The 21,570-nt window shown below is 39.4% G+C and overlaps 1 protein-coding gene across 4 annotated transcripts in view; it reads right to left on the reverse strand.

Annotated features, from left to right (window-relative positions):
- Nucleotides 1–21,570, reverse strand: part of PRKACB (protein kinase cAMP-activated catalytic subunit beta) — a 115,788-nt gene that overhangs the window by 55,794 nt on the left and 38,424 nt on the right. Inside the window, exon 1 of one of the 4 annotated variants that reach the window (XM_034779049.1) lies at nucleotides 6,152–6,426. The exons of 2 other annotated variants lie outside the window; for them this stretch is intronic. In XM_034779049.1, coding sequence (XP_034634940.1) covers nucleotides 6,152–6,338 — 187 coding nt within the window. In that variant the 5' untranslated portion in view covers nucleotides 6,339–6,426. Of the gene's footprint in view, nucleotides 1–934; nucleotides 1,228–6,151; nucleotides 6,427–21,570 lie in introns of those variants that run through there. One more of the 4 variants, XM_034779052.1, reaches the window with a different exon arrangement.

Below are 21,570 nucleotides of genomic sequence, written 5' to 3' on the forward strand. Positions count from 1 at the left end.
TGTTTGTAACTCTGAAGTTCTACTGTAATCTCAAGTAAATTTAAAGAAAAAGCTCAAGTAAAAAATAGAGTATTTAAAAATTTCTCCATTTTGTAAACAACTTTCAAAACAAATTGGTGGGTATTTTGGGTTTATATATTTTGATTCAACTTTGACTGATATGCCAAAATGGAATAGACTGCCTCACAAATCTTTATCTCAATTTACATTTATATAAAAGATAATTAGCAATATTAACAATCATCAAGTTTTTGGTAAACAAATATCTACCTGATTAATTTACTAGATATGTTGTAATTCTAAGTGCCAAATATCTTGATTTAAATGAAACTCTCCTTCCCTCCATGAATGACCTCAACAATTCTGCTATCCCATTTAGACAGAATAAAAGCTATAGCAGAACAAGTTTGTTCATGGAATTCAGTAGTAAAAGACTAAAAATGCCCAGAATTTGAAAATTATAATTACAAAAATTTCAGAAGTCTCTCCAGTTTGAAGTACTGTTTTGCATACATTCACATAAAATTATAATAGTACAACTTAATGAACTATACCAAAGGAAATGATAAGATTTAAATAAAGTGATTTAATTCAGCATTACATTACAAATTCCTCATCTGAAATTTGATGCCTTCTATTTATTGATTTGGAATCAGATTATTTAAAATTTATTAAAATTTAAAATATTAATTAAATCTCTATTATGCAAAGCAAAGAAGATGCATCTTCATGTTTGATACAAAACATAAACCTTTATGATTTGTCATTTTTTATTACTCATACTAACTCCATTATGAAAAAAACAATATATTAATTTATTTACTGTAGAATATGTGGGAAAGATTGAGAAACAGGGTAGATTTTTTTCATATTGTGAAGACAGTATTATTAAATAAAAACAGACTGTAGTGTCATAGGTAATAAAAAGACTTACCATTCATGTTGAAAAGCTAGCTTTCAGAAACATATTGCTCATAATATTAATCCAACATTTGAGGAAGTTATGTTCATCTCTAGAAATACAAGGACTGATCCAGTAAACACACACACAGACACACACACACGAACTGTAATAGATAGCACATAGAAATCCAGAAATCTTGTCTTCATTAAGAGCTCCTTGAGATGTGAAACAACTACCAAATACAAAATACCAACAGTGAACACCAGATCAATATTCAGGATGTGGATGCTTAATTTTGCTCATTAAACGACTTGTTTTCTACCCAGCATTACCTCTACATGTCTAAAGCAACTGAAAATGGCAGGGGGGGAAAAAGCATTAAAAAGCCAGGATGTTTTAAGATGTTCTCAATTCTATCAAGCACTGGTTGTTTCCATGGCAACCTTAGACCAGAATTATCTGTTGAGTTCTACCCAACCAGCAGTTACTCTAAAGCTTTAATCAATCCACACAACGTACACCTCTATATTTAAGATTTAACATTTCTCCCCACAGTTAGCATTTATCCTGCTGAAGCTCTATTGTGTTTTTTCAAAGGCTTATAAGACATCTATACACAAAATGCATATAACTTCTTTTAAACATATTTAGTGTCATGCTGAATCAGCAACCTAAATTAAATTCTCTCCATTATTAATCACTCATACACTCACATTTTAATGAGAATCCCAGTACTCACATCTACTAAAACAATGTAATGTTAGTGACTCTTCTAATGTGTTGTGATACTAAGGTTGCTAATATCTCATTTTTCATAATTTTGGGAAAACGGAAGGTTAGTGTGAGTAATGGAGGTAGGTGATTTGAAGACTGGGATCTGCAGCATTAAGACATATCTTAACTACTCTTATCTCCACATTAAAAAAATAGAGTAGATGCTCAACTGATCATGTTAAATTTATCTGGAACTGAAAATGAAATATACAATTCTGAATACTAAAATAATATTAATTTGGTCCTGAAGGTTTTACAACATTATAAATGTTGGCTAATGGCCAGTCAAACACATATGCACTCTGTCAATTTTTCCCCATAAAATTAAAGCTGTGCAGTATGAAGAATCAAATTTCCTCTCACAGGAATCTAAAAATTACACAAAATAATCTCATACACAATCTGAGGATCTAAAGACACTTTTAGAAACATTTTACCTATTTTACAGATTGAAAAACTGAAACACAGAGAGGACAAATGATTTGCTCACGGTCAAACACTGAGTCAATGGCGGAGCCAGGAAGAGAACCCGGGTTCAGAATACATACCCCATTACTTACTCATAGCACTAAACCACAAGCCTAGATAACTAATGGCACTAAAAAACCACAAAGAAGCAACTTCCTCTTTAAGTGCAGTAGTTGCATCAGAAAGTACTTTACAAAAGAGGTACAACAGAGAAACAGAGCATTCAGGACATTCCATTACAGCAGAGGGTGTTATATTAACTAAATGTACTTTAAAATCGATGCCACTTTAGTACTTAATATATTTATAAGGGTTCTCTTGTCATGTTTCTTTCTAGAATTATAGAGTATATTTGCTTGGGAGAGTTCAGGAACAAATTACCAGCTTTGCAGAATTTGGTGTCACCTAAACAGTTAATAAGAACACTACAACTGCAAATTTGACACTATCAGATCAGGATTAAACAAAGACTGTGAATGGCTATCCAACTACAGAAGCAGCTTCTCCTCCCATGGTGGTCACACCTCAACTGCTAGAAGAGCACCTCACCCTCCCTGATTGAACTAACTTTGTTATTTCCATACTGATTTATACCTGCCTCTGGAAATTTCCATTACTTGCATCTGAAGAAGTGAGGTTCTTACTCACGAAAGCTTATGCTCCCAATACTTCTGTTAGTCTTAAAGGTGCCACAGGACCCTCTGTTGCTTTTTACAACTGCAGAGACACAGGTAGGAGGACATTTACGAACATTTTAAAATTCCTTATCAAAAAACTACGGTATGCTGCTTATTTAGATAAGTGCTTATCAATAAACTTAAATTTTATGCTACATTATTCTAGAACATGCAGGAAAGCTATTATGCAGCCAGATATGATCAAGACTACTCCTCTTCTACTTTCTGCTGTAGTCTGTGAAAGCACAACAAGAGAGTCAAAGATTTTTAGTACTTTCTTCTCCAGAGGAAAAACAAGACAATTTACCACTCAGGGGTAGACAAACATTCTGACTACACCACTGCATTCACTGTTCCTATCACCCTTAGAGCCATGATAGTAGTGAATTAAGAGTCCTAAATTTACCATATAGACACAAACCCATGTGTGGCTTGGCATTATTCTTTGTCTACAGATGATCTGAACTGAGAGCAAAGATTTAGAGTTAATATCTGCAAATTTCAACTTAAAATGACACACATATATCCATAACCGCTCAGCTACTAGTTCACAAACTTTGCTGATACAAAAATGCTACAACCAATGTGCATAATTACTCCTTAAAATATTACTTTAAGAACAAGCACCTGTTCACTACATTTATCATCAACAGACATGACATTCCATTTCCTCTTCAAACAAGTCATGCAATCAAGCTTGCCCTAAAATTGAGAGAAAGACGCTTGTACGCAAACAGGTCCCAGTTTGTGAAGATAGTAGGTCAATACCGTTTTTTCATTTTATTAAACAAATGAATAAATGACAGTGCTGCAGTATTTTTCAAGCAGTGTTCTCAACATTATAATAATTTATTGGAAGTTTGAAACAGTGTCTGATGAAATGTATTCTCTCCCTCATGTGAATATACACTTGTTTGGAGTGGTACAGACACATTTAGGGATCCTAGGGCTCAGTGGTTCATTAGGTTTGGTAGTTTCTACTCAGTTTCTCTCCCTCAAAACTCATTCTTCTATCAATAGATGGGGTTTCATATTAAGTTATTTTTAGAGTATCTGACTGTGCCACATACATTAATGAATTAAACCTCACAACACAAGCGAGGGGAAGTGTAAGGACGTAGAGAAGTAGTAGCCTCATTTCACAAAGAGAGACTCTGAGGCACAGAGTAGTTAAGTGACTTGCAAAGGTTCCCATAGAGAGCTTGTGGCACAGCCAAGAATGGAACCCCTATCTCCCAATTCCCATTCTTGTGCCTTAATGACAAAGCTATCCTTCCATCTCAAAGTGTCAGACGTTTGGCCCAACCAAAACATGTGGATCTCAGGGAGAGAACAGAATCAAGGACCATTAATATCAAGGTCCTATGCTTCCATTCTGCCTCCCTTGATAAACAGCAGCATGGTTCTGACAGAGCAATACAGAGAGGGCCTACCCCAATGCCTGTGGAACCACAGTGAATTCCACATCACCGAGAAAAAACCTGTGAAGTTACCTATAAAGAAAAAAAATTAGTTTGTGCCTCTTTTTTACTTTTTATGTATAAAGCTGAGCTGAAAAGTTTTAGGTATCTGAGGTCATGCCATTTCTCCCCACCCTCAACTCCAATCCTCTTGCCTATCCATATTCACCTGAGTTGGGAGATCTTTATTTAATTTATCTTATCTTCAATACGGGCATTAACAGCTTTCTGGTTTCCATATTTATCTTCCATTCTCCATTTTTTGAGGTTAAGGACATTCCTAATCATACACATTCATAAATTCAAATTCACAGTAGGCACATGTGTTAACTTGGCCTTTTTCACATGATGATGCAATACTATGACACAAGCATATTTTGCTAAGGCCATCGCTGGTAATTAGCAACAATGGTCAATGATGGGATATTAAAAGTTACTACAGAGAACTTTTTCCAGAGGTCTGGCTAGAGAATCTTGCCCGCATGCTCGGGGTTCAGCTGATCACCATATTTGGGGTCGGGAAGGAATTTTCCTCCAGGGTAGATTGGCAGAGGCCCTGGAGGTTTTTCGCCTTCCTCCGTAGCATGGGGCAGGGGTCGCTTGCTGGAGGATTCTCAACGATTTGAAGTCTTTAAATCATGATTTGGGGACTTCAACAGCTGAGTCAAGGGAGAGAATTCTTCCAGGAGTGGGTGGGTCAGCTTTTGTGGCCCGCATCATGCGGGAGGTCAGACTAGATGATCATAATGGTTCCTTCTGACCTTACAGTCTAAGAGTCTATGAGTCTATTACTTTCAATAGTAAAAATTGCTTGTGGTATTCCAACCCATTGCTGTATCCAAATTCATGTATGAAATTAATACAAGTTATATTTAAAAAACAATTTTAAGGCATATAATAATAAGATAATACATTATTTACTTACATTATTTATTGGAAGTTGCTCTAAAAATAGGAAATGGGGATACCATGATAATTTACTTAGATTGTGAAATACCTGATACCTCTCAACTCTACCCACCCAAAAATATGATTGTGAAAAGTATGGATACAAATTCCTAAATAAACTGTTTGTTTTAAAGTGGAGTATGTACAGAATAGTGATGACTATTTTGAGCTCATTAACTTTATTATGGTTTTCCTAGAATTATGAACTTTGCATATTTTGTGTGATTTAGAAAGTAAACGGGGAGAGAGGATGCACCCGCCTGAGCCATATTTCTGATCAAGCATGTTTTATGCAATACAAATAAGTTTGCCCCTTTCTCTCCCACAAATTAAGAATATTATAAAAATCAAAATTGATAACTAGTGTTATAACTCAAAGTACTACACTGAATTAATTTGAAATAGTAAACTATAAATGTCTGCTCCAGTTTTAGTGTTCAAACTCTCACCATAAAATGGATTTTGAAATATCCATTAAAAATAAAAGGACACTATAAATATTAAATAAAAGCCATGTAATTAAGGAACTAATCAGCATAACATAATAGCCACCCCTCTAAAGTTTACGGCAAAGAAAACCAGCAATTTAAAACAAGTAAACTATCTATTACTGCTAAAACTAGAAAATTTAGATCTGAAATACTGGGAAGAAAAGTTCACAAAAAATACATACATTAAGTTAACATTTGCCTAACAAAAATGAAAGCAAACTCACAAGTGACACTCTGTTACCAGATACCAATGCCTTGCAAAAGAGTATCAGATTTCCACCTGCATGTTGCAATAGCTCTTTCTTTAAACCAATATTTTGTGTTATACTACAAAAAGGCTGATAGAATATACTCTAGTTTGTCTATTTACTACATAAAGTCTTTTAATTAGAATACAAACTGAATCTTGAGTATCTACAGAACACTTACTTGATCTGTCCCACAGAGCAGCAAGTTCAGAGAAATGATGGCTCTCATTTTCCAGAGCCACTTTCTGTTCTTGTAAAGAACCCTTCGAGTGCCTATGAAAAAGTCGGTTAGCAAATCCTTCCAGTTTCTGCAAAGCTGTGGATGTTCCTGTGCACTGGTTACAAGGTAGCTCCCGCTGCGCTGCCATCTATATACATTGATAATTTACTTTAAAAAAAACCCAACCAAACAAAAGACAACCTAAAAAGGAGCTGAAACAACTTACACAGAAGCTAAGAGCTATGCATGTGTCAAACTTCCTGAATGCAATGTTTTCTAACCACTACTGCTGTTCTACTTCCTGTTAATATAAAACAGCACATTATGGTGTTTTTCTTTGCAAAACTCTTTTGTATCAGCTAAAGGTGACGAAGAGCTGTGATATTTGCCTTAAACTCTCAGTTTAACAGCTTTTTTCATATAAAAACACATGATAATGAGATAATGAAAATACACAACAGCATGGGATATAAAGTGGAGGAAAGAATCAGAAGCCATATAAAATTAAAAAATAGTTACCATAAACATACAAACTAAGTGAGTTGCTGGAAGAAGGCAAATGACTAGTTCTGCACATCCTTCTCTTAAGATAGTTTTAGTACTATTGAAATTACATTATAACATTATGGGTAGTTAATTAAATTATGGTGTCCCTACATTTTCTACAACAGTATAATTTTCTAAGCGAGGAGGTTACTTGTTAAAACAAACGATGGTTTATACTAAACAAAAATGAACAAAGTCACCACTTTTTTCCTTTTACGTTTAGAAAGCCAGAATGGAGTAAGATATGGAATAGTTCTTGTGTATATAAGAACAAGCAGCCAGATTCTTCTAACCTTACTCATTCTGAGTTTTACCTTACCCCAAGTGTCTATCAACAAGTCAGTGGGGCCACTTGCTGAGTAAGGTATTACCCAGTGAGAGTACTGCTGGCAGATCCCAGCCCTTAGTAAAGAAATAAATCCATTTTCCAGCCATCCCAGAAGAAAAACAGAAGGCAATGGAAAGACTTAGCCTGAAACTTTATACACTTTACATATCCGGGAATACCAGGCAATACGTTGTACAGTGCTGGTCATAGTTCTTTTCTTAGTCTTTTCCATTTATTTGGGAGAGCTGCTATCAGTCTTCCCGCCCACCGCAAACACACCTGGTCCCAGCCAAACCCCATCACTCTCCCCTCTATGAGAGTTCAGGGACTGTAAAAGGAGGGTGGGGGGATTGGTTCCCCGGTGTACCCTTCCATAACACCTACCTGCACTGGACATTTGCCACATTTTTAAAGTTACTAAGCTGCAATATTTTAACCAAAACTCCCTGCCTACCCTACCAGATCTTGACCTGCTGTGGAGAAAGCAAACAAACAAATAAAACTCCACCCCACCCTGGCCAATCGGGCTTTGAGGGAAAAATTCCTTCCTAGGCCCTACGAAAAAGGTGATTAGTATAGCACCCACACTAGATCATGAAGAAGAAATCCACTCCTACTCTAATTCCATTGGTGGGAGGGCAGATGCTAACCAGCTCAACTTCAGAGAGAGAAGGCTTCCCCAGAACTGCCCACGGTATAAATATTTCCACCTCCCCTGGAAGGGCAGTGGTCACACCCTTCCCGCTCTTGGTCTAGCCACTTTATGTTCCTCCCTGTGCTGTCCAGGTCAACTTTCCCTCTCTTCCCCCTCTGTCACCAATTGCAGAAGAAAGCCCTGATAGGGACAGCAATCCCTTTTCTTCCAGTCAACTGCATACGGTTGCAGTGAGGACATTCCCTTGGCTCACAAGATAGGTGAAAGGCCAATCAGAAATGTAATGTTGCCAACTCTCATGACATTGTTTATTTTAAAGCCCCAGCTCCCAGAACTACATCGGAATCTCAGTTTTCATTTTAAAGGAGTTTTTAGTATTCCTGGTTGTGTATAAAGTTTAAAAAAATCTGATCCCTAGAGACTCAAAACCAAGGCAACCAAAATTTATTACTTTTAAAACCAAATAATTATTCATTCAGTTAATCTCACATTTTTGTGCCCTGAGATACAATTTTTGAACACTTGAGGTACGCAATATTGGAAATTCATTTTTGAGAGAAAGAAGAGATATCCATCAGACAAGTCTCAGAATAGAATGTATTTTCAACGTCTAATTCATATATCAAATGTCCCTATTTAGGAAAGTTGATCTAGATTGCTCAAGATATAAATAAATAAATTTTTCCACTTTCCCCTCAATGCTCTTCTAGTTCAAAGAGACAAAGTGGGTGAGGTAATACCTTCTATTGGACCAACTTCTGTTGGTGAAACAGACAAACTTTCATGCTTATACAGAGCTCTTCTACGGGTCTGTGAAAGGTACCTTGAGCATCACCGCTAAATGCAAGATGGAACAAACCGTTTAGCATAAATAGCTAGCACATATTCTAAGGCAGTGGTTTCTCAGCCTTCTCAGACTACCCTATCTCTTTCAGGAAGAGAATTTGTCTTGTGTACCCCAAGTTTCACCTCACTTAAAAACTACTTGCTTACAAAAATCATACACAAAAATCCAAAAGTGTCACAGCACACGATTACTCAGAAATTGCTCATGTTCTCATTTTTACCTTATAATTATAAAATAAATCACAATCCCCAGGTTGAGGAACACTGATATAGTATAAAGAGCAGTATAAACGAGTCATTATCTGTATGAAATTTTAGTTTATACTGACTTTGCTAATGCTTTTCATGTACCCTGTTGTAAAACTAGACAACTATCTAAGTGAATTGACATACCTCCTGGAAGACCTCTGTGTACCCAGAACTACTGTTTTAAGGGACCATTCAAGAGAGCACATATTCTGGGCCACTCTAACTACTTCTGCTAAACAATCAGTTCCACCTTACATTTAGCTGTCCCGCTCAAAGTACCTTTCCCAGGCCTGAAGAGCTCTGTGCGGGTTCAAAACTGGTCTCTCTCACCAACAGAAGTTGGTCCAATAAAAGTATTACCTCACCCATCTTGTCCTTCTATTATCCTGGGACCGACACAAATAAAAACTGCACTGCATACTTCTAGTTCAACTCTGTTAAAAGGTCTGCCCCTATTTTTCTCCCCATAAAGCCCTATCTATAGCTTTCAAATGTTTCCAGATATACGAATCCATTTCAGTCCTATGATTCTATGACATTCTGGGACCTTACTTTAAATCAGAGGTGGCAAACTACGGCCCGCGGGACCATCCTGCCCAACCCTTGAGCTCCCAGCTGGGGAGGCTAACCCCCGGCTCCTCCCCTGCTGTCCCCACTCCCTTGCAGCTCAGTTCACCGTGCCGCCAGCACTCTGGGCGGCATGGCTGCAAGCTCCTGCTGGGCAGCGCGGTGGCATGGCTGGCTCTGGCTGGGCAGCGCGGCTGCCAGTACTCCTACTCTGAGCAGCATGGTAAGGGGCAGGGAGTGGGGGGGTTGGATAAGGGGCAGTAGGTCCTAGGGGGCGATCAGGGAACAGGGAGCACTTGAATAGGTGTGGGAGTCCCGGGGGGGGCCTGTCAGGGGGGCCGGGGTGTGGATGGGGTCAGGGCAGTCAGGGGACAGGGAGCGGGGAGGTTGGATAGCGGGTGGAGTTCTGGGGGGGGGGGGGGGGGGGGGGGGGGGGGGGGGGGGCCGGGGGGGGGGGGGCAGGGGACAAGGAGGGGGGGGGGTGGGATGGGTCGGGAGTTCTGAGGGGGGCAGTCAGGGGGTGGGGACCAGGCTGTTTGGGGAGGCACAGCCTTCCCTACCCAGCCCTCCATACAGTTTCAGAACCCCGATGTGGCCCTCAGTTCAAAAAGTTTGCCCACCCCTGCTTTAAATCCATTTGATAATGTCAGACAACTTTTGAACAACACAATCTATGACAGAATGGATACATTTTTAACAAAAAAGATCAAGACAATGTAGCCAAACATTTGGAGAAGGGTTTTGGTTTGGTATTTGGAGGGCTGTTTGCATAGGGCTTGAAAATTCCATTGGCCCCTGGTAAGTAAGATGAGTTTTTGAGTGACTATCATCAACTTTAAGAATATGAACTTATACATGCCTCAAAGCAGCCAGCAGTCAAGGAAAGGTAGAACAGTAAAGACATCCTATCTGCCACTGTAGTAAACAAGTGACTCTAGAATTGAGGGGAAGAATAGAAATAGGTAACCCTTCTCAGAAAGCTTGGATTAACAGCAAAGGTAAGGTTTATTCCCTGTACTTTTTCCACAGAGCTCACATTCTTCCTTTTCTCCTCCTCTTCTTTCTCCGCCCACTCCCCTGGTGCATTCTGAGAACTGTAATTCCTGGACTCAAAGCTACAGGAACCACCTAGGAACAAACTTACAAGCATGAACTGGGGTAGCTATCTGCACCTACCTAAATACAACAGGTTGGTTTAAAATATTCCAGGAACCTATTCTGCTCCCAGAAAGGCTCTAGATCAGAAAGCTAGCAGAAATCCCAGCATCCTTCTCTTTCCTAGTAACTAGGGGAGAGTGGTTTCTTCCCATGTCTCCTTTCTGGACACCCGCCTTACAAGCCCATCTTTCATACAATCTTGAGCTAATTATTTTAGTCCTCTGCTCAAGTTTCCACACTTTATTTATCAGTGGAGAGGGTTGATGGAATGTGGCGATGGCTAGATTTATTTAAGAGAAAGAGATTGTGTAGCACAAGTTAAAAAAGAGACTACTGTATTTTAAAAGAAAGATTGTGGAGTGAAATCATGAATGGTATGAAGACACAATAAACCCAAGAATTATGTAGTATGTTACGTTTTTTAAAAGTTACAGAGAAAGTTCAACACCAATGTGTTACATTAATAAATGGCACAACACAACTAAATCCTTTAAATTATTTGATGGAGAATGAAGGAGGGACAGGGTTTGGGGGAACTTGGTAGCACAGATATTTTCCATTCTGGCTAACAGGCACTGGGTTTCAAGTCCTCCGTGCATGAAATAGATTACTTAAGAGGTGGTGCTCTCCTGAAGGTGGAACATATTTGGCTTTGCTTGTACCAGGACTTCAGTTTGCCAATCAACACTTTTTCCTTAGAAATAACTGAAATTTAATAGAGAGCCTGGTGTATAGGGGAGAATGGGGACAGGCTACTTGGCTGGACTACATCTCCCATGATGCACCCAGAGGGACACATGACTGATGTGGTCACCTGGCGCCACACTGCATTGTGGGAGATGTAGTCCTCCAAGGAGTCCAGCCCACAGGAGACAACGAGGGGCCTGAATTACAACTCCGGTAAAGCAAGAGAAATGCAACTGAATGTTGACCTGACTCAAAATGAAGCATTTGGGTCAATAAAGCAAAGTACTTCAATTTCACGAATGTCAAAATATTTTGTTTCAATTGAATATGTCAAAAATAGTTTTCAACATTTCCAAATCAAAATTCTTGGGAATCTGCATTTCAAAAAAAATCTCAATTCCAACATTTTGTGTTTTGGGAAAACAAATACTGAAATGTCAAAATTTCCCATGAGACAGAAATTCTGAATTTCAATCAGCTCTAGTTATGAGTTTTTAAGAATATTTTTAACATATTCCAAAATTCATGGGAAAAAGGTTTATCAATACTGAAAATGAAAACTGTTGGCATTAATGAGATTTTAAATAGAAATTTCTGCTAGATCTAGGGCAAAAGTTCTTTACAAAACTTTCACAGTGCTAACAGCTGTAGGAGGAAGTTATCAATGGCTCATTTAGCCTGAAGGAAGTCAGGAACTATTTGCACCTTTCTTGATCCTATACCCAACTCCCTCCAAACATCGTCCAGTAGATGACTCAAGGGATCTCCTTGCATATATATGGGCTTGGAAGGATTAGATTTTTGTTACTAGAACCTGATTTCACAAACCAACAAAACAAAAAATTTATTGATGATAACTGAAATGTACAGACAGGCAAAGTAAGAAAACTGCTAACCTAAGAGTTTGATTTAACGATATTTACTGTGTATATTTTGACACGGGAGGTTGACAATATGTGTTTTAACAGTTATAAAGCTTTAAATTTATTGAATCTCAATGTCTGTCATTAAATAATTATTGTCTGACCCTCCTCATAATTTCCTGCAACTGTGAAAATTTAAATGGATAAAAATAAAAAAATGCTTAAAAATAAACACTGATATTAATGATCAAAATTATAAAAAATATAAATTGAATTCTGCAAAGCCCACACACACACATATACACACACACACATACACACACACATATACACACACACACACACACATATAATATTATATACACATATACATACACACACACACCCCCACCCCCACCAGGCAACTCACAAATATATCATTGCCCCCTCTTCTGAGTGGTAGAAGGTTTTGTCTCTTTGTAGGTCAGTTTCCTGTTGGAGGAGAAATCAGTGACAAGGAGTCCAAGTATTTCCTTAGAGTAGTTTATGATACTTCCACTATAAACACCAGTCTTTGAACAGAGGTGGTCAGACAGGCACACAGGCAATTTTCTTTCAGGAAACTCAATCAAAAAAACCAATGCCCAATTCCAGGGAGCAGCTCTCCCCCAAGAACTGAATCCAGTTAAAGACATGAAGGCAGAGAGCAAACTCTCCTAATGCTTGCAACAGATCCCCAAAACGAATCTTAATTACAATACAATAGTTGCAGCAACTTGTACAGCTATGTGTAAACAGCACCATCTGCAGACTCTCACCATAAAAGTATATATAAACATTAAGATTCATGGTTATGTACTCATATCTTAAAAGTGACAAAATGTTTTTTCAATAAATACAACCCTGTCAAAAAAGAAAGCCCTAAATTGTAAACAGAACACACAAGTAGACTTAACAATTACAAATACATCCATAAATCAAAAATTGCCAAAGGTATTTTACTGGCCAGGAGTTAATTTCAAAGTTCACAGTTTTATCTACAAGAACAGCTGACATCGCAAACACCTAAGTTATGTGATAAATGCAGCTCTTTGCTCCAGTAGGTGTTTGGGGTATCCTCCGATAAGAAATATCCTCCAGTTTACTTTGAAAATGGTATCAGTTAATTGTTAGGATCTTAAACAGTGGGGGCTGTAAAATAATTTCAGTTCAGCTTTAATTAATTGATCTGTACATCTTTAGTCTGCTCCTGATTCTTAATATTTTGGTGGATGCATACAACATTTCTGAATCACCACATGACTGCCTACATTATTTGTGTATATTTTAGTTTTATCTTAAGGGAGAAGTAATACTGTATACCCGCTTCAGTTTTTTTCCCTTCCAGTTAAAATCATTAGATTTTTTTGTCAATTCTGTCTTCATCCACAAGTAAAAAAGAGATAATGTGGCACTTCTTGGGTATCTGCATTTTTCTTAAGTGGACCTATCCTATACCCGGAATTTCAGGAAGGTGAATCGTCGAATTATTCATACTGAAGGGTTCTTGCAAAGGGGACAGTTTTGGGGTTGTATTTTTGTTTGTTTGTTGAAGATAAATAGTTTTATTCCTTGATTAAGCATATATCTCTTCACTTTAAGGTACAATTGTTCCTAGGCCCTACAGGATAGGGTGAAGGCTTTCCATTAAAGAAAACAAAACAAAAAACCATGTGGGTAGAAGAATGATTCAAATATATTAGTTCATGTACACAATCAAATTTATGTTGGTTAAAGCTCATGAATTTTTGAAAACCCATGAATCTTGCCAAATTTAGCAAATCTCCCATTGACTGGTAAAACATTTTATTGCTTGAAAGATGTCATCAACACTTATTATCGCCGAATTATATAATAATGGGAAATTATAAAAAGGGGGAAATTGTTTAACATATCTGAATTACAAAATGCTGTGGGGTCCCTTTATAAGCAGTATTAACACAATCACAATTTGTTAATCAAAGCATAGGCAATATTATATGCCCTAATTTTATAACATTTTGTATACTGTATAATAATAAGAATACTAAAGTATGTGTGTGATAAAGACATGAGTAAACATATATTATGTAATAATCCCTTCCCAGTTGTGTTTGAAAGCCCTGAAGAAGTCACATAAAGCCAAAATAGTTACATTACTGTTTTATAACCGAGACTAACAATTCTTCTTAGAAAATATGAGTGAGTGTTAGTAGCAAGTATCTAAACAAGTGCAACCTTGCTTATGCTTTGCAAGCTGTCAATTTACAAAAGAGACTAGAGAGAGTTGGGGGGATAGGTAGGCTACTTTTTGGAGAGGCAGATACTGCTTATTTACAAAGAGTGCTTCATTTTTGAGAGAGTGGAGTTTGCTTTTTTGTATACAAAATGGACAGTATTTGCTAACACTCTACATATTTTAATTGTTTTCCATCTTAAATGCATGAAAATAATGGTGGCACGCTGGTTTTGGCATACTGCAAAAGTATTAGTAATTAAACACGGTAATAAAACCAAATCCTAGCAAAAGATTATCTATACATAATATTTTCCCCTTCTTAGACCCAAAATGCCAAATTTCAACTCCAGTCAAGATTTATAATTAAACTGTTAATCTGTTAAAGTAGGTTTTTAAAACAGACTGTTTAATACAAAAATAAAAATACTAAAGTAATGAGTGGCACAGAAATACCTATAAGTAAAATACATACAGCAAAATAAATAATCCCACTATTTAATAATGCCTGAGATTAAATCCATGCAGTTTTAAATCAAAAAGTATCTTTCCCATAAAGATTTTAACCCTTATTAGAAAGTTCCACTGTGATGAGTAATGAAAGCTGGGCCTGCAGTACTTCTATAAATAGTAATGCTCAGAGGAAAGTGTTGCTATGGAAATGGTGATCATATTTCTATTTTAATTCGGAAGAGCTCTACTGGCATCTACTGCGAGGAAGTTTAACTACAGCAGTCAGTGACAAAAAATGCTTACTTAGTAAATCCATCTATGCTAGGGAAGCACACAGGCAATGTTCCAGTAGCATTAAACATTTCAATTTTACATGGTGGCCACAAAAGGAATGAGTAAGATAATTTTGAATAGCTAAGAATATACAGAAGCAAAAAAAAAAAAATAATATTCAGCATGTGATAATAAAGAGCAAGCTAATAGTTACTTTCATTATTTTCCCTTTCAGTTTAGCTCTTAAGAATTTGCTAAATTTGCTAAATTAGCAATCCAGGACAATTAGGCTCTTCACTTGCCCACAGAACATTACAACCTGAACAGCAGGAGTATAAGTTTCCCCATCCACAGCTCTACTAATGGGCTTCACTTCTGTCTTGAAGTAAATAGCCTTTAAGACGGAGGTTCTCTACCTAGGAATCATGATTCCAAGTTTAGTCAAATGTGGGTAGCTGAGTTGTAGGCTAAATCCCCCATTAAAAAGAAAAACTGACCTGTTTGTTGGCCACTAGCACCCAACGAGAATGTCACCGCCTCTTAAAGCTGCCACCTCAGCTTTAACATGACTCCCCCAACCCTGCCTGGCTCCTGTGGCAGTGTCGCTGAAGACTGCTCTCTACATGGAGGAGAAAAAGAAATCTACAATTGAAAGAGTCAACTCTGGCAAGAGAAGGAAGCTAAGATGTCCTTCCTATTTCCTCCTCTCCAAAACTCCCAGCACCCATGAACTCTGACCCCATCTATAGCACCTACCATCTCTGATTTAGTAACCCTCACATCAAGTACTTCCTCAAACCCTAACCCAGCACATATTGCATCCAGCATACCACAACCCAGTATCCACTTAGTAGCACAAACCCAGCACTCCTTTTCCAGCACCATCCAATATCTCACCTACAGCACTGTCTCTTGCAGTAACTCCAAATGACTGTGGGATGCAACCACAAAGTATTGTGGAATTGGGTTTTGGGGAAAAACAAGAGTTGGCTTTGGGTTGACAGGTAGAGAAAAGTTGAGAAACCTGCTCTAGGCATCAGTTCCATCTCCAGGACAATTCAATCACCCGCCACTCTACTGAGATTGTCCAAAATTCTATTTTGTGTGAAATGAGGTATGGACATATGCCTATTAGAAAATGAACTAATACCATCAACTCATTTAATTTTTGGTCCCTAGCAGTGTTGCCAACTTCTACAACTTTTCTGTCTGATATTGGTGTTCTTAAAGGCCCTACTACTGGAGTCAAGTAATTACATGAAAATCCAACATTCATTTTAAGATCAATTTTAAATTTCCAGCCTTCAAGTGGTGAAACCTTGAAAATGTGAACCCTAGACTCAAGACACAGAAAGTACTTCAAATTTATTATTTTTGAATATTAATTTTAAACTGTTATAGTAGTGTACAGTCAACCTATTAATAAGACTAAAAGTACTACCATTAAATCATTTCTTAGTTTGCAGTCAGTGATGCGAAGACAGTATGTGATCTCTGAGGACAGGATTCTCTTCCTTGTAACTGACTGACCTGTAAGCAGTGATATAGGGGGAAGTTAAGGCTGTTCAGGCATCCTTCAATTGTGTGTTTCCAGGATAACTTATTTTAAGAAAGTTTCCATGATCAAGGTTTTTTCACCCCCAAAAGAAACTCAGACATCTAGGACCTTAACTCAAGCTTAAAAATTGTTTTTTGCTTGGGAATTTCTCTCTTCTTTGTAGTCAGAATCAGAGTTTAACGCCAGAAGTGATCACCAGAATCATCTTGTCTGACTTCCTGTATATCACAGGTCATCAGCATCACCCCCCCCCCCCCCCCCCCACTAAACCCAACAATGGAAAAAAGACCGAAGTAAAAGAGACCACAGGAGGCTAGATTATGTCTCACAAGCAGAAAATAGGAGAAACTGAGGTGCACCCACTTCTTTAGGCCCCTGCAATGGCAGGGAAATGATTAAATAAGATATATCCAGATAATCCTGGCAAGTGACCTGCACCCACATGCTAAAGAGGAAGGTGATAAAATCCCAAGCACTCTGCCAATCTGACCTAGCAGAAAATTCCTTCCTTACCACACATATGGCAAATCAATTAGACCCTGAGCACGTGAGCAAGAAGCAACCAACCAAGATCCTGAAAGAGATAATGCCCAGTACCAGCCCAAAGCTCTGGTCCACCCCACCCAATGTCCCATCTTCAGTTCTAGCCATCCCTAATGTTTCAGAGGAAGGAGATAAAAAACACCTCTATGACATACCAGAATACAATCTAGACTAGTGAGCAGCTGTGTCACTCCTGCTCTCTAACCTGTGGTGCCCTTTGCTGCTGTTGCCTCCACTCCTAGACTGCTCACAATCAGCCTCTAGCATGTACGTCACTCCCAGCTATGTCGGTGTGCACTTTCAGCCTACCAGTCACACCCTGGCTTTTACCAACATGCATTATACCGAGTGACCCCAGTACGTTCCCAGTTCCAGATTTCCCCCCAGAAATGTATGTCTTGTACTGCCCAACCCTCTCGTGGGCAATACAAACTCATATAAATAAATTATAAATTAATGGAGATATCCCATCTCCTAGAACTGGAAGGGACCTTGAAAGGTCATCGAGTCCAGCCCCCTGCCTTCACTAGCAGGACCAAGTACTGATTTTGCCCCAGATCCCTAAGTGGCCCCCTCAAGGACTGAACTCACAACCCTGGGTTTAGCAGGCCAATGCTCAAACCACTGAGCTATCCCTCCCCCCTATATAGTCTGTCTTTTTATGACTAGACGTGATATGCACAAATTCTGTTATCCCAAGTGGAGTTTCCCCAAACACTTCAATTCAAACACGCTGGTTTAGATAAAACAATAAAACAAGTTTATTAACTACAAAGAGAGAGGTTTTAAGTAAATACAAGTAACGAGGCATAAAAGTCAGAAATGGTTACAAGAAAAATAAAGATAAAATGCAAGTAATGCCTAACTTAAACTGTGTTAAATTCAAAGCTAAGTTTTCCCTCACCACATGTTCTCAATAGTTTTACTGGGCAAACTTCTTCAGTGTAATGCCTGCTTCCTTTGTTCCTTCTGATGTAGTGAATCAATGGACAAAGAGAGAGAGGGAGGAGTGGTCTTGGGGAGTCTCCCCTTTCTGTTTATATAGGGTGACCATATTTCCCTATACTGAATACGGGACACCTGGTAAAATTACTTGTATTCAAGTAAGTTCAATGACAATCAATCAGAACTACATAGTACAAACGTTCAAATTAACATCAAGTTGACTGAGACCCCATTAAAAAGAGCATCACACAGGGAGAGGTGATACACACACTCCCATACACCTCTCTCACACGTGTGTGTGTCCGACCAACTGACCCTCCTCTCCCTGCCTGGCGCGCTCCACCCCGTGCCAACACCGTGCAGGGCTTTGGCACACCCAGGGCTCAGCTCCTCCTGTCCAATGCCCCAGGCCAGACGGTCTTGGGCTTTCCTGGGGAACTGGCCCAACCAGAGGCAGTGGGGGAAGGAAGGAGCCTGCCAGCCAGGGTGCTGGTGAGCTGAGTGCTCTGACCAGGGACTGGTTCTCCGCACAGCCCTGGAAGCGGGATGCACCCTGCCGGGGGGATATGGAGGAGCAGTAGGGCTGGGGAGGTGAAGGAGCAAAGCAGGGAGAGAACAGCAAGAGGGGAAACACGTAAAGGGCTGATGGGTGGGCAGCAGAGACAACACTTAACCTGATGCCGACTGGCGCCTGCCTGCACACACCAGCCACTGCAGCTCACAGTGCACAGCCAGTGGGGAATGGGGCCCTGCTGGCCAAGAGCCAGCATGCAGCAGGAGCTGCGCTGATGGGCCAGCAGGTGGAGTGGCCCGGCCCTGCATGCTGCAGTTTTGCTCTGTCACCAGCCTTGCACACGCACCTCCATCGTCAGCCACTGGACCCTCCCCACTCACTGCTGGTGGGTGGGCATCTGGTGAGCAGGGATCCGGCCAGCACTAATGGGGTGGGGAGACAAAAAATATGGGACAATTTGCCCGTTTTTAAGAAAAAGTCAGGACACTTGGAGGAGGGCTTAAACACAGGACTGTCCCTTTAAAAATGGGATGTCTAGTCACCTTATGTTTATAGTCCTCTACCTCCTTTGAGAAGCATCTCCAACTGAGATTTGGAGACAAAAAGTCCGTTTGCATAGGAACCCCAGGCTTGTTTCTTTGCTAAAATGTAAATTTTTCTCCCAGGTCCCGTTCCCCATTTCCTGCCAAAGAATGACCATTTAGCAGGTAATGGCCCATTGACCTTGTTTACACGTTGGTGAGGCATTAGTGTGCCCTTTGTCTCTGAGAAACTGGTTAGGCCACTCCCCAGACTTGGAACATGTTATGTTATAAGATTTTACTGTACATGTATTACTAAAACATTACATACAGTGTTGCTACACGTTTTACCAGGACAATAGTGACCAGCAAATTATGAGTTTTCAAATGATACCTCACAGGCATACTCTGTACAAAAATTATTACAATAGTGTGCAAGGGGTGAATACAGGGGTACAGTCTGTTACAGCCTCCCAAAGTACATCGGGGAAGGGGACTCCCTTCCTGACGCCTGCTGGTGGCCAGCTGATACTATGAAGCACGAGTTTTAGGGACAAAAAGATAAACTGGAAGCAAGCCGCAGCGCTGTTGACCAATTTTGTTGTTCAACTGCACTCATAAATTTTTCCAACTTTTTCTCAAAAATAAATAAGCTATTTGCCCCCACAACTCCTACTAAGCATCTATTCCTGAACCTTACCCTCTAACAATTAGAGATATTCTTCTAATTTCCAGCCTGAATTTGTTCATGGTCAGCTAACACCCATTTGTTCTTGTGCCAACACTGTCCTTTAGCTTAAATAGCTCTTCACCCTCCCTGGCATTTACCCCTTCCTCCCACCCCCTCACCCCCAAGTGTATTTATAGTGAGCAATCATAACCCCTATCAGCCTTCTTTTTGCGAAAGCCAAGCTTTTCCTGGCTTTTCTCATGAGATAGGCACTCCATTCCCCAATCATCCTAGTATCTCTTCTCTGCCCCTGTTCCAGTTTAAATTCATTTTTCTTGAACATGGATGACGAGAAATGTACAAAGTATTCCAAATGAGGTCTTACCAATGCGTTGTACAATACCCCAAAACTTTCCAAAGAAGTTCTACCCCATAAGAAGACCATGCCTATGAAACTTCAGATGGATCACTTCAGTTTGGATGAAGTTAGGAGGATTAAAATAAATTTTATGATAGGAAGATATCTTAAATTTAACTACTTAAACTTGTATATCCACACTGTAAAAGAAAAATTCTCAGAGCCATCAAAGAGATAGCAGAATACCTCCATAATAATTGTTTAAATATGTTGGGATTTGCAATATTCAGTCAATATTTCTGTTTCTTAGATTGCCACTGACAATTTAAGAATACAAGTGCCACATTCCATGGCACACAAAGCATTACAAGTGGCACAAAAATTCAAAGAAGAGTCAATAAAATTAATATAAAACTTTAAACTGACCCTAAAATCAGTTAATAATATAAACTAGATACAGTTTTATAGGGGATGCGGTGCAGCATCATAGGCTTAACTATTGACATTTCTTGGCAGTGGTTCAATTTCTACAGAAAACTGTACCCATTTTGTTCAACAAGGCAATCAAAATTAATACACAAAGCCTTCCCTTTTATCTGCAAACTGAAATTTTAAAATAAAGGATTGTTTTAATTAAAATTTGCATTTCAGAGCCTATTTATGAAAAGATGCTTGTGACTCAGCAACATGGGAGTCTGACATAAGTCTAAATCCATTTTTCACTCTGCTTTGCTCTCAGTTTCTCATCAAAAGAGATTTACATGTTTTTGATATTTAAACAAAATGTGTAACATTTACAAGTGTGTGAACAGTACTGTCTATATTTAATGAAACTACTGTGAGTCCTGTCAGGAGATCTGTGAACCCAGATATCATTAGCAGAGCCCTACCAAACTCACGGCGGACCGTTAAATCTGGTCTTTTGTGTGCTTTTACTCTATACTATACAGATTTCAGGGGGAAACCAGTGTTTCTCAAATTGGGGGTCCTGACCCAAAACGGAATTGGGGGGGGGCACAGGGTTATTGTAGAGGGCTCCCGGTATTGCCACCCTTTCTGGCTGCCCAGCTCTGAAGTCAGCACAGAAGTGAGCGACGGCGACTGTTGGCCAGACGACCAGCTCTGAAGGCTGTGCCCTGTCAGCAGCAGCTCAGAAGTAAGGGTGACAATACCATACCATGCCACCCTTACTTTTGCACTGCTACCTTCAGAGCTGGGCGGCCAGAGAGTGGCAGCTGCTGACTAAGGGCCCAGCTCTGCAGGGAGCAGTGCAAAAGTAAGGGTGGCAATATCATACCTTGCCATCCTTACTTCTGCGCTGCTGCTGGTGGCGACACTGCCTTCAGAGCTGGGCTCTCAGTCAGCAGCTGCTGCTCTCCAGCTGCCCAGCTCTGACAGCAGCACCACCGCCAA

Source organism: Trachemys scripta, chromosome 8 (assembly GCF_013100865.1).
Source record: "Trachemys scripta elegans isolate TJP31775 chromosome 8, CAS_Tse_1.0, whole genome shotgun sequence".
NCBI classification, from domain to species: Eukaryota; Metazoa; Chordata; order Testudines; family Emydidae; genus Trachemys; species Trachemys scripta.